The sequence below is a fragment of the Octopus bimaculoides genome, chromosome 7, assembly GCF_001194135.2.
Source record: "Octopus bimaculoides isolate UCB-OBI-ISO-001 chromosome 7, ASM119413v2, whole genome shotgun sequence".
Classification (NCBI taxonomy): Eukaryota; Metazoa; Mollusca; class Cephalopoda; order Octopoda; family Octopodidae; genus Octopus; species Octopus bimaculoides.
Genome location: NC_068987.1, coordinates 5,066,686 through 5,078,888, shown reverse-complemented (window position 1 = coordinate 5,078,888; position 12,203 = coordinate 5,066,686). Strand labels below are relative to the sequence as shown.

At 36.1% G+C, this 12,203-nt stretch overlaps 1 protein-coding gene across 1 annotated transcript in view; it reads right to left on the bottom strand.

Moving 5' to 3' along the window:
* The window catches only part of LOC106882477 (DNA damage-binding protein 1), a 31,778-nt gene that overhangs the window by 10,946 nt on the left and 8,629 nt on the right, over nt 1-12,203 (bottom strand). The window contains exons 5-17 of the mRNA XM_014933164.2: nt 11,994-12,069; nt 11,075-11,189; nt 10,499-10,596; nt 9,793-9,945; nt 8,414-8,497; nt 7,669-7,785; nt 5,800-5,902; nt 5,503-5,575; nt 4,691-4,799; nt 3,795-3,973; nt 3,144-3,307; nt 1,647-1,754; nt 121-328 (exon numbers count right to left, since the gene is read on the bottom strand). Of these exons, the coding sequence (XP_014788650.1) occupies nt 121-328; nt 1,647-1,754; nt 3,144-3,307; nt 3,795-3,973; nt 4,691-4,799; nt 5,503-5,575; nt 5,800-5,902; nt 7,669-7,785; nt 8,414-8,497; nt 9,793-9,945; nt 10,499-10,596; nt 11,075-11,189; nt 11,994-12,069 (1,587 nt within the window). The remainder of the gene's footprint in view (nt 1-120; nt 329-1,646; nt 1,755-3,143; nt 3,308-3,794; nt 3,974-4,690; nt 4,800-5,502; nt 5,576-5,799; nt 5,903-7,668; nt 7,786-8,413; nt 8,498-9,792; nt 9,946-10,498; nt 10,597-11,074; nt 11,190-11,993; nt 12,070-12,203) is intronic.

Sequence of the window (12,203 nt, the reverse complement as noted above, 5' to 3'; positions counted from 1 at the left end):
TGGGGGGGGGGGATAACTTGCTAAAAGAATCCAGGTTTTGGATCTGGCTCAGATTATTAAAATGGTTGAGAACCACAGGGCTGAAGAATAATAAAAATTGAACACAAATTAACAACTTACCTGTCAGGGTAACCTTCTGAATTTAATGGACACATATGGTTGACTTCTCTTAAGTTGACATTAGAAAATACCAACTTATGATTACTGGAGTAGATAACTGTTGGACGGTCTGAACAGGCAAACACATTTACCGTGGACAGACTTCGAAATGTCCGGAGGCCAGTTGGCTGGGTGCCAAGGGTCACTTTCTTTTTATCACAAAGATACCCTGGAATAAAAATTCACTAGGTTTAATAAACAACAGCTTTTTATATGTCTAAATGTTTTAATGAGATTATCACAGTTTGGATTATTAACATCATCTTTCAAGATGAAATATTTTGTAATATTTATATCTAGGTTAAGGTATCGAGTTGGCAGAATCATTAACATGCCTGGCAAAATGCTTAGCAGCATTTCACCTGTCTTTATGTTCCGAGTTCAAATTCTGCCATGGTCAACTTTACCTTTCAGGGTCTCAATGTAATCGACTTAATCCCTCCCCTGAACCTGCTGGCTTTGTGCCAAAGTTTCAAACCAATATTTACATCTAGGTTTGGTTTGGTTTGGTTCCTTACATGTGCATACTTTTTTATTTTTCTTTGTTTTGATTTGTTTTTACTTGCTGGATCTGGAGAAAGGGGAAGGGTCCATGGTCACTGCAGGTCTTCCTTGACCAGTGAAACTCGTGCTGTTAATGTTCCTTTTAAACCTTTGTAAATCAACACCTGCAAAAAAGAAATGAGCAGGGAAGGGACTCCAGAGGGTCATATGCTCTCGGAAGGAGTGGCTATAGTAATAATTAGTGCAGGGTCACGGGGTGGGGTGCACTGCAAGGGTTATAGGAGATGAATGGGAAAGGAGTGCTTGAAAGGTGGTGGCAGCAGGAGTACAACCAATTCTACCAGCTTGCTGCCTTAGTAAAAGATAAAACAATAATGGTTTCAAATTTTGACACAAGTCCAGCAATTTCAGAGGAGAGGGTCATGTTGATTATATCAACCCCGGTACTCAACTGGTACTTATTTTATTGACCCTGAAAAGATGAAAAGCCAAGTCAACCTCAGCAGGATTTGAACCCTGAACATAAAGACAGACAAAACACCACTAAGCTTTTCGCACGGCATGCTAACGACTCAATTAGCTCACTACCTTAAGTACTGATAATAATGGCAATGGATCCATCCATCCATCCAGATTCTTTTTCCCTATTGTTGTGACGGTGTTAACCAATAATCAGCAGCAGCTTGCTTGCAATATTCACCAGTCAAAGCATGCAGCAAGATCCATAACCATTCACATGATATTTGCACCAACATATTAAAATACATTAAAAAAAGATGGGTTTGTTTTTTTTTTGTATCAATAAAGAAGGCAGCAGACATAAATAATTACCAGGATGGCGCTGATGCTGGAAGTTCCATATCAGCAAATGCTGAGGAGTGGAGCAAATGTATGTAGGTGGTGACAATGGTGATAGCTTAGGTAATAATGGTAATCTTGCATTGGTGACCTAAAACAATGAGAAAACCTGGACATGTCCTTACCAGTTTCTATGTTGAGGTTAAAATAGAACAGAGAACCATCACCAAGAGCACAAAGAAGATAGTGGATCCCTTCAAATGCTGCTATCAAAATAGACCGAGGAATAATTTCTGCAAAACAAAATGAGAAACAGTTAAATGAATGGTGAATGAGGATTTTATGAACAGATGGAAATTTACAGAAGACACAAACAAACAAACAAACATTTGCTAAAACAAATATCTTGGCAGCTTGCTTCAGTCACATGGTTTGGGATTCAGTTCCCTTGTGTGGAACCATGAGCAAGCGTGTTCTAATACGGTATTGGGTCAATTAAAGTTTTCTGATTGAATTTGGGAGGCAGAAACTGAGAGATATCCAGGGAGGAGGTCCCTTCTTGATATTGTGCAATAATTGTATAGTGTCCACTTTCATGCAAGTAGTGTAGCTACTTTGCAATAACCATCATTTAATGTCCATTGTCCATGCTGGTTATGGGTTGAAGGGTTTGACCAGAGCTGTCAAGCTGGGGAGCAGCACCAGGCTGCAGTCTGTGTTGGCTTGGTTTCTACAGCTGGATGTCCTTCCTAATGCCAGCCACTTTACAGAAGGTGCTGGGTGCTTTTATGTGGCACCGCACATAACCTTCCATGGAAAACATACCTGGCCATTAAGCTGTTTCAAGTTTACAGAATCAGAGGAAATGTTACCTAGCTTGGCAACAGGTGAGAGTTGGCTACAATAAGAGCATCCAGCTGTAAAAAATTTCCCTCAATAAATTTTGCTTGACCCATGTAAGCATGGAAAAGTAGATGTTAAAGTGATGATGATATCCGTCAACCAGGCAGCAGAAGTCAAGTCAAGTTTGTTGTTAGACAAACAGACTAAGCAATTAATCTTTGATTGTAGCAGGACTTTCAACTCAACCATGTGGCCAGTAATCAGGCAAGTGCATTTCCATGGCTTAAATCCAGCAAGACTTATTTGAATTGTTGTGAACTCTAGTAGTTAGTACGAAGGATTAGCTAGTGTGAATTTTAAGTCATAGCTCTCTACAACAAAATGATTTTACTTTCCAATTGTACTATAAATGCTAAATGTACATAAATAAACTAATGTAGTAATTATTTTCTCTTTCTTCACGTTCTTCAACTTGTTAATGAAATTTTTTTCTGCAATTATGAAACTGTGTATTTCTTTTATAGCGGTTAAAAGAACACAAATTTATTTATCTTCAACATACATGCACGCATAAAATGTCCGTTAGCGTTTCAGAGTATATATTTCTCGCTATGGCGTTTATGTAGCTGGAGTATAATGATAACACATATAAGTAAGTTATAAGTGACGTGTTTATCAATATAGATTCCTACTTCAAAAGTAGGATATATTTATTATCTATTTCCAAATAGGAAACATATAAAAAAGATAAAAGTAGTGGTACACAAACAAACTCCAAACCGTCTATAAAAACAATGTTTCCTTTGCAAAACAAAAAGAAAATGAAAGATCTTACTTACCACCACCTAACATCTCGACATGCAAAGTTTCAAAGGTTGAAAGAAGTAATACTCGAGCAGATATGTCTGTCCACAAGCCAACGGCACACAGTTCAGAATGTGTTGTTCCATCCTTCAAAGGACCAATGTCTAGACAAGCTACTTCATATTCCATCACAGATTTACTAAAACACAGATCAAGACGCAAAGTTGAAAGTTATATAAAATGGTCTTCAATAAAGATTTTTAAAAATTCAATAAATCAGTATTACTACTACTACTACTACTACTACTAAGGCAGCAAACTGGCAGAATCCTTAGCATGCTGGACGAAATGCTTTGAGGTATTTCACCCATCGTTACATTCTGAGTTCAAATTCCACCAAAGTTAATTTTGCCTTTCATCTTTTCAGGGTCAATAAATTAAGTACCTGTTACGCACTGGAGTCGATGTAATCGACTTAATCCCTGTGTCTGTCCTTGTTTGTCCCTATGTTGAGCCCCTAGTGGGCAATAAAGAAATAAGTTACACAACACCGGCATCGGACACGACTACGATTTCACTTGGCTTAACGGGTCTTCTCGAGCATGGCTGGATACAAAACCATCAACAACATTAACGATGACAAAAATTAATTAAAAACAAAGTTTCAATAGAAATGAGCAACTTGCCTGATTTGTTTCAGTTCTCCCTGAAGTACTTCCAGATAAAAGAGTTCACTTCCAACAGCAACAACACACTGTTTCTGATTACAGCTGCATACGCTTATATTGCGGTTCTCAGGGTGTTTCCACTCCTGTACAAGCCTCTTACTACTCCCACTAATAAGTCGAACACACGCAGGGGTAACCTGAAATTGCCAAAACAGAAACAGAATCTAAATATAAGCCAATTTTTAAAAGGAATTCTAAGTTTTATATTATTTTTAAAACTAAACAAAACATAACACTTTCCAACCATTAGCACAACATGTCTCGAAAAATAAGACAACTGGAATATATATTGATAGGAAAACCATTGTAGGACCACACCTGTCAATATATTTCTGCAATACATAAAACAACAATCAACATTTAATGTCCACTAGTCAATTATTTACATTTGACTGATATAGAACTGTATACACTAGTCAATGCTTGTATGGGTCAGACAGAATTAGTTGAGACAGATTTTATACAGCTAGATCCTTTTCAAGCAAGGTTGATATTTTCTCATGGCTGGATACATTCTTCACAGAAGACTGGAAATGAACAACCTTGCTTCTATAACAATGATGCTTCTTTCAACCATCATATGGTGTTAAGACAACGGCACACACAAGCACATACATACATACACCATATATACATACACACACCATATATATATATATATACAGCGGGCTTCTTTCAGTTTCCATCTACCAAATCTACTCACAAAGCTTTGATCAGCCCAAGGTACTGTCCAATAGGACTGAACCTAAAACACATGCAGTTGTAAAGCAAGCTTCTTAACCACACGGCTGTGCCTTACTGAAGATATTTTCAAAGACTTATACCATCAACCTAATAATGCCAGTCATATTCACCTGAATCAACTGATTATGATCAACATTGCCACAATAGAATGTTTCCTGGTCGCCATCAAAACCGGCCAGTTCTGTTTCTTCAACTTCTTCTCCACTAAACATCAAAACACTGTCAAGAAATAAAAAATCATCTCACATTAATCCATTTATTATTTTTTGCAATCAAATAAATGAAAAATCTAAGATATTAATGAGGCAGTTGCGGTGTCCTGAAAATAAAGACTATTGATTGTATCTAACTGGAGAAACACTTTCCATCAAAGCTCGGAGATCAGGGAATCTCTTGTGTAATGACTGAAAGAATACAATCAAGAAGACAAGCAAATGAAACAGGAGTTTCTCTGAAGGAACTCTGAAGTCACATTACTTGACAACATGCAAAGCTCAAAGATCAGGCCATAGCTCAAAGACCCATGGCAAGCCACTTCTCCAATTTAAAAGCTAACAATTCCATTACTATGGACATGTGCTAAGAATATCACAGGAAAGAAGCACAAGACAGATTCTTCAAGCTGAGCCAACTGGCAGGAGGCCTAGGGGTAGACCAAGAATGAGATCATTGGGTGATGTCCATTATCTCAGTTGGGAATCCAGCCTGAAAGTGTAATAATGGTTGCTTCTGACAGAAGCCTACGGGGCAGGGAGGTACCTGAGGATTCTATCCCAGAACAGTGGGTGGAGAAATTGAATAATGAACAGACAGATGAAGATAGTGTTTTACAAGTAATAGGGACAGGACTGAGCAAGTTTTTCGGCAATTCTCTTTTCTAGTAAGCTAACAGAGGTCAGAAAAAGTTTGAACACAAACTCACCGAGATTGGCCAACAAATGAAATCACTAACATATTATCATGAACTTCTGAATCCACTCTCAAAGGCCAGATACCTGGGAAAAAATACAAATAGGATATTCTGGAATAAATTTATATGAAATACAAAGAAAAAAAATGATTCCCTAGAATAATACAAACAATTAAAATTTGTTTTTTGCTAACATATTCTACACACATGTCATCTAGAACAGACATTCGACAAGAATGTTCCAAAGTTCCCACATATAAACATGAAATTTTGGGGAGAGGGAGCAACCAAGTTAAAACATGTTCATACCTTTAATACCAGGAAGGTCGATGCTGGCATGTTCATGGATTCCAATACCGTTCCTTATGATTCGTAAAGATCCTTCTTTATAAGCACCAGAACATGTCACTAACTGCATAAACAAACAAAAACAATAATAACAACATAACTAAACAGAATTCAAAATCAAATGTATCAGGATCAAGATTGTAAACATTATTTCTTGAAAATCATCATTACAACAGAGTGAAATCTAAAGTAACTCACTCTCTCTCTCTCTCATATATTTCCCCTTACAATTTAGAATGCAGCCTGACAGCAAATTCAAAATAGAAAATGAATTTTTAATTGAAGATATTTCAGTGCTAAATACCATCTCCAACCTAATCATTCAATTATTTAACCCTTTTGATACCAATCCGGCTGAAACTGCTCCTGGCTCTGTAGTACAAATGTCTCGTTTTCAGAAGTTCTGAATTAAAATCTTCCACCAAACCTTAGTCACAATTTATGTTCCTAACCCTAGCTTAATGATAACTAAGTTATTTTACTAAATTCTTTGTTACATCTAAAATTAATTGAAAGAAACACAGAGCATCTCAACAAAAATATGGTAACAAAAGGGTTAAAGAATGGTATCCATTTTCTCAAACAGGTTTCCTAAACCAAAATGTGTATCATGCATTGCCGAAATGAGTGCAATGTAATGTCGGAGAAAGATGTTTATATTCATTTTACTTTTTTATCAAAAGCCATAAGACTGAGTAACTTTGCAAATCTCCATTACATAATGACTTTTATTTACAATAATTCAATATAAGGCGGTGAGCTGGCAGAATCGTTAGCATGCCAGGCGAAATACTCAGCGGTATTTTGTCTGCCATTACATTCTGAGTTCAAGTTCCGCCGAGGTTGATTTTGCATTTTATCCTTTCGGAGTCGATTAAATAAGTACTAGTTACGTACTGGGGTCGATGTAATCGACTTAATCCCTGTCTGCCCTTTGTCCCCTCTATGTTTAGCCCCCTGTGGGCAATAAAGAAATAAATATTAATTCAGGATAAAGCCTTAAATATATTCAGCCCTGCTGTGATATATTTTCTGTGATAAAATGTCGAAGAAGTGACCGAAACATTTAAATGGATGTGATTTTTTTAAAGATTGGACTCAATCTTGAGTCAGATTGTATATCTGAAATTAATTAATTAATTAATTATGTGATGTTTATCAGACAATTAGTGGACATGTAAAAGTACAGAATTAAAAATTTTACAAAATCATTATCTTAATCCTTTAGCACTCAGATTACTGTCAAATGTAAAGCACCATCCGAACGTGGCCGATGCCAGTACCCCCTACTGGCTCCCGTGCCAGTGGCATATAAGAAGCACTATCCAAACGTGATTGATGCCAGGACCACCTGACTGGCTCCTGTGCCAATGGCACGTAAAAGCACCCAATACACTCTTGGAGTGGTTGGTGTTAGGAAGGGCAACCAGCTGTAGAAACTCTGCCAAATCAGATTGGAGCCTGGTGCAGCCTCCTGGCTCTCCAGACCTCAGTCAAACCATCCAACCCATGCCAGCATGGAAAAGAGACGTTAAACGATGATGATGATGATGATTGTTTTGAATTAATCACACATTATTTCATAGCTTCAACATTTCAATGATGTGATTGTTGATATTTAGAATGACAGCTGTGAGACTGGATCTGGCCAGTTTGAACGCAAGACGGGTCGAATATTTTGGGCTGTGTACAACTGGTTTAAATGCTAAACAGTTAACTGCATCACAAGATAAACTCTATTGAATAAAAGGATAAATCAAAACTAACACAACTGATTTTAACAGAATGGAGAAGATGGAGAAGTCTTAAAATGTAAATTCTCCTGCTTACCTGACCTTGGCCTTGCCTTTCCAAGTCAACAACGCACATGTCGACAATTGGACCTAAATTGGTGAAAGTTTCCATAATTTGAACATAAGAACCATTATCATTTGGGTTGATATTCAACTGTCAACGAAAATAGAAAATTTCAGAAATTAAAATCAAAATCATCAACAATAATTTACTGTATATACGTATACATACATTCAAGTATGCATGTATGTATGTACACATGCTTATATATATAAACATAGGTATAATATCTAAATATTGAGTAAGAAGAAAAGATCTCTAAAGTTCATATTTTGTTAAAATGCATTAAGATGGTTGTCGTCATTACCAATGACCACATTCTAACAATTCCTGAGCTTCTTCATACCATTTCTAAAATTCTTCTGGTCTGAAGGTAAAAAATATAAAGGGGATACAGTAATCCCTCGACTATTGCAGGTGTTATGTTCCAAAACCCCCTGCAATAGGTGAAAATCTACGAAGTAGAAACAATACAGTGTATTGTTTTTTATTATTTTTATAAGTTGTATATATTTATTATATTATAAACGCAAAACATGTCATGTGCTGTTTATCTTGATATGAGATCACCGTGTCACACACATATGGTTGTGATGCATGTGCCTGGTGTACTCTTATCAGATGGGTAATCATGATGGGTATATTGGGTTTCGTATATTTCTACCCCAGTGTCACTTTGATGGCATGCATTGCTTTCTAACTCAATAATAATAAAACTTACCTTAATTAACTGAGAATCTCCCAACCTGGAACCAATGTATACAACTCCATTATCCAAGTAAGTAATACATTCTGCAATTGTTGTCTAAAAGGAGGGAAAAAAAGAAATGAAAGTTTTAGTTCAGAGGTATTAATAATGAACTAAATAAACAAAATTACAATATGAATGCTTAATGCATCCAATCAATGTAGTAGTTATGAACTATTTTACATTTCAATTAGAACATGCAGAAAGTGTGATAAAAGGATATAAAATAAGATTTAATATTTCAAAATCTCTAAATAAAATGAAACTCATTCAGTTTTATATTATTTTGTGCTAAGATCCATTTTTAATGTTAATTCATTAATGAGCAAATTTATTAGGAAGAAGAGGTAAGACTTTTAAGAGCGCCAAAATTTTAGAGAATACAACTTCTAAAATTGCAGAAGAGATTTGCTTCCAAAATGGTTTTCAGCTCAGTCCCAGTGTGGCACTTTGTGCAAGTGTCTTCTCCTGTGGCACCAGGCCAAACAAAGCCAAGTGGACTTGGCAAATGGAAACTGAAAGAATCTCATTATGTATATGCGTGTGTGTGTGTTTTACAGTCTTCTTTCCTTGGCATCACATGATAGTTGTATGCAAGTGTCACCATGATGCAAGCAATATCCTTTATTTCTAATCTTCAATGATATGTCTGGTTATGGGGAAATATTACCCTACAAGGAGATACACACACACACACACATATATATATATACAAACAGGCTTTTATACAGATTCTATCAACCACATTTCACTCGACCCAACAGTAGAAGAGACTTATTCAAGGTGCCACACTGTGAGACCAAACATGAAACCTCAATTACAAAACAAACTCCATATCCACATGGCCAAGCTTTGCACTTATAGCTAAGGATGCTCTAGACATACTTAAACTACAATGATTACATCACAGCAGGTTCGATATATTTATAATAACTGAACCTATCTTTGTATCCAGTATGATGGTGAAAATTTTACTAAGAATCTGAGTGTTTAGACAAGCAATTTCATCATTAAGTACTCTATTTCAGAACAATTACAATGATGTTAAATCAATGAAAGTCTGAAGATATAATATTAAGTGCCCAGGTTTCAAAAAAAAAATTGTTTCTAATTTTGGAACAAGACCAGCAATTTTGGGAGGAGGGGGTTGGTTGATTACATCAATCCCAGTACTGAATACATACTTATTTTACTGACCCAGAAAGAATAAAAAGCAAAGTTAACCTCAGTGGGATTTGAACTCTCAGAATGTAAAGCTGGAAGGAATGCCACAAAGCATTTTGTCCAGCATGCTAACAAAACTGCCAGATCACCAATTTAAGAAACATAATCCAAGCTTTTATGCAACTTACCTCACCCAGGAGTTCTACTTTTAAATCCTTTACTACAACAGTGCCATCCATTTTCTCCTCTTTTTCAAGAAACAGCATGAAAAGTCTTCCGGCCATATCACCAAGCAGGTAGCGGGATCCATCCACTTTACCATAGCATGTTAAAGGGCTTTGCTGTGACATTAAAGAAAAACAGTTATTACACATAAAGCTATAATTCATTTCCTTATAGGAACAGGAATATAATACTCGTCTAAACTTCAAGGCTTAGCTTCTTTAAAACAGATTAATTAACAGGTTAAAATTCTTGATTGCCTGGTTACTATATAGTTTAAGTGTGGTACTTTATACCACTTATCTTTCCACTTACAGTTATAATAATAAAATGTCAGAATTAAAAAATATATGTATAATGATAATAAAAAGTAACAACAAAAGAACAAGACCTCGATATTAGAAATAGAGGATTATTTATATATGTTGTAATTTAGAACAGTAAAAGGTTGTGACTATAGTACTCAGAGTTTCAAATGTCGAAGCGAAGAGTTACGATACATTCTCATCAGCTATTAATAGCAACAGACGCTATGAAAAACCGTTGAATAAAAGAGAAGTTACTCTAATAGGTAGAAAAGGAAAAGATAAAAAAAATCCACGCAACCATATTCTCACAATACATAGACATAAACCTCCTGCGTTCACAACGTCTACATACGTACACACTCACTTTTATTGCTGGTGGTGCAATGGGAATAAAATTGTCTCCTTTGTGATATGTGATTGACTCTTGTCCAATAATCAATGCTCCACAAAATGGCTCAGGGACTGTAAGAGAAAAATGGTTTTTTAGATGATAGCTTTTGGCCAAAAGGATCTATATGTAAATATGGGTCTTTCAAATGGGTTGCAAAATGTAAGAGTGTACGTTTAAATATTAAACGTTGAGTAGGACAAAAAGGTAATGCAATATTTTAAATCAGGCTAAAATTTAGTACACAAAACAGATATGAGCAACCCACTCACACAGGTATGCCTTCAGCTAAGGAGGCAAGTTGATAGCAGTTTCTAGACTGTCCCTTTCACAGGTTGACTCTAAGGTGGATCCTGTACTGTAACATAGTTACAATAGTATTTAACAGATGAAACCTAATTTTTCCCATATAACTTTCTCATTTTTCATAAACTATGACATAAATATCTTATTCAAGAACAATAGATGAGCTCACAGCTACCAACAAAGTTATTCAACACCGTCCCTCAAAAACCATTTTATCTCTTAAAGCTTTAGACATAAATTACTCACTTGCAATAACCATACAGGCTTCTGTTTCTACATTGTCTTGCTTCCATGGTCCTTTCTGAAATTCTTTCTCTTGAAGGCCAATCTGATAAGTTTTTACATGCCTCCCATGTTGGTCCTACAAAAAAGAAACATCAGAAGATCACAAACAATCAAATATATACTTAATTGGAATTTTTTTTATCTTCACCATCACTATCTTAACACCTGTTCATCTTTGCTGGTATGGGCCACACAGGATTCCATTTGCGGTATCAATTACTGTTTACCACATTTTGCCATTTGTATATCCATATTAGCAAACACAAGACAAAATACACAATGTCTGGCTCCAATACAACAAGAACCAGTTTTGCTCCCCACCTCTTTCTCTCATACTTTAACCCCTTATCCCCCAACATAAAATTGTCCTGCAACAACAGCCACCTTGTCTAATCCTCTGAACCACTTGGTCCTAAATTCCCCATCCTGTAACTTGAGGTTCTGCCCTGACACATCTTTACCACTATTTTCTCTCTTTCCCAACTGGAGTAACCACATACCTCCCTACAGCAAGACACCTGCTCTTGTCTCTCTCTCTATCATACATTAATCACTCATCTCTGGCAGAAAGCCGCCACCCTCAATACTACTCCCCCCTTTCAATTAAGGATCAAGTTACTTGATGACTTCACTGGTACCAGTGTCACATAAAAAGCACTCTGCACATTCTGCAAAGTGGTTGGCATTAAGAAAGGAATCTACCCACAGAAACCATGCCATGGCAGACACTGGAGCTTGGTGCAGTTCTCTAGCTTGCCACTTACTGTTGCACTGTCCAATTCATGCCAGTATGGAAAACAGAAATTAAATGATGATGAAGATGACAATGGGGAATATAATAATAATAACAAACATTAACAACAAACACCAAGAAGCTTACCTGGTAAATAAGAATAATAGTAGGGACCTGGCAGCCATGTAAGAACTGTATGTCTATCACAGTCAGTTCTTCTAAGCTGAAAATAAAGCAGAATTTTTAAAATTAAGAGCCAAATCAGCATAACTTTGTTACAGATGAATATATACACACACACACACATATATATATATATATATGTATATATATATATATATATATATATATATATAT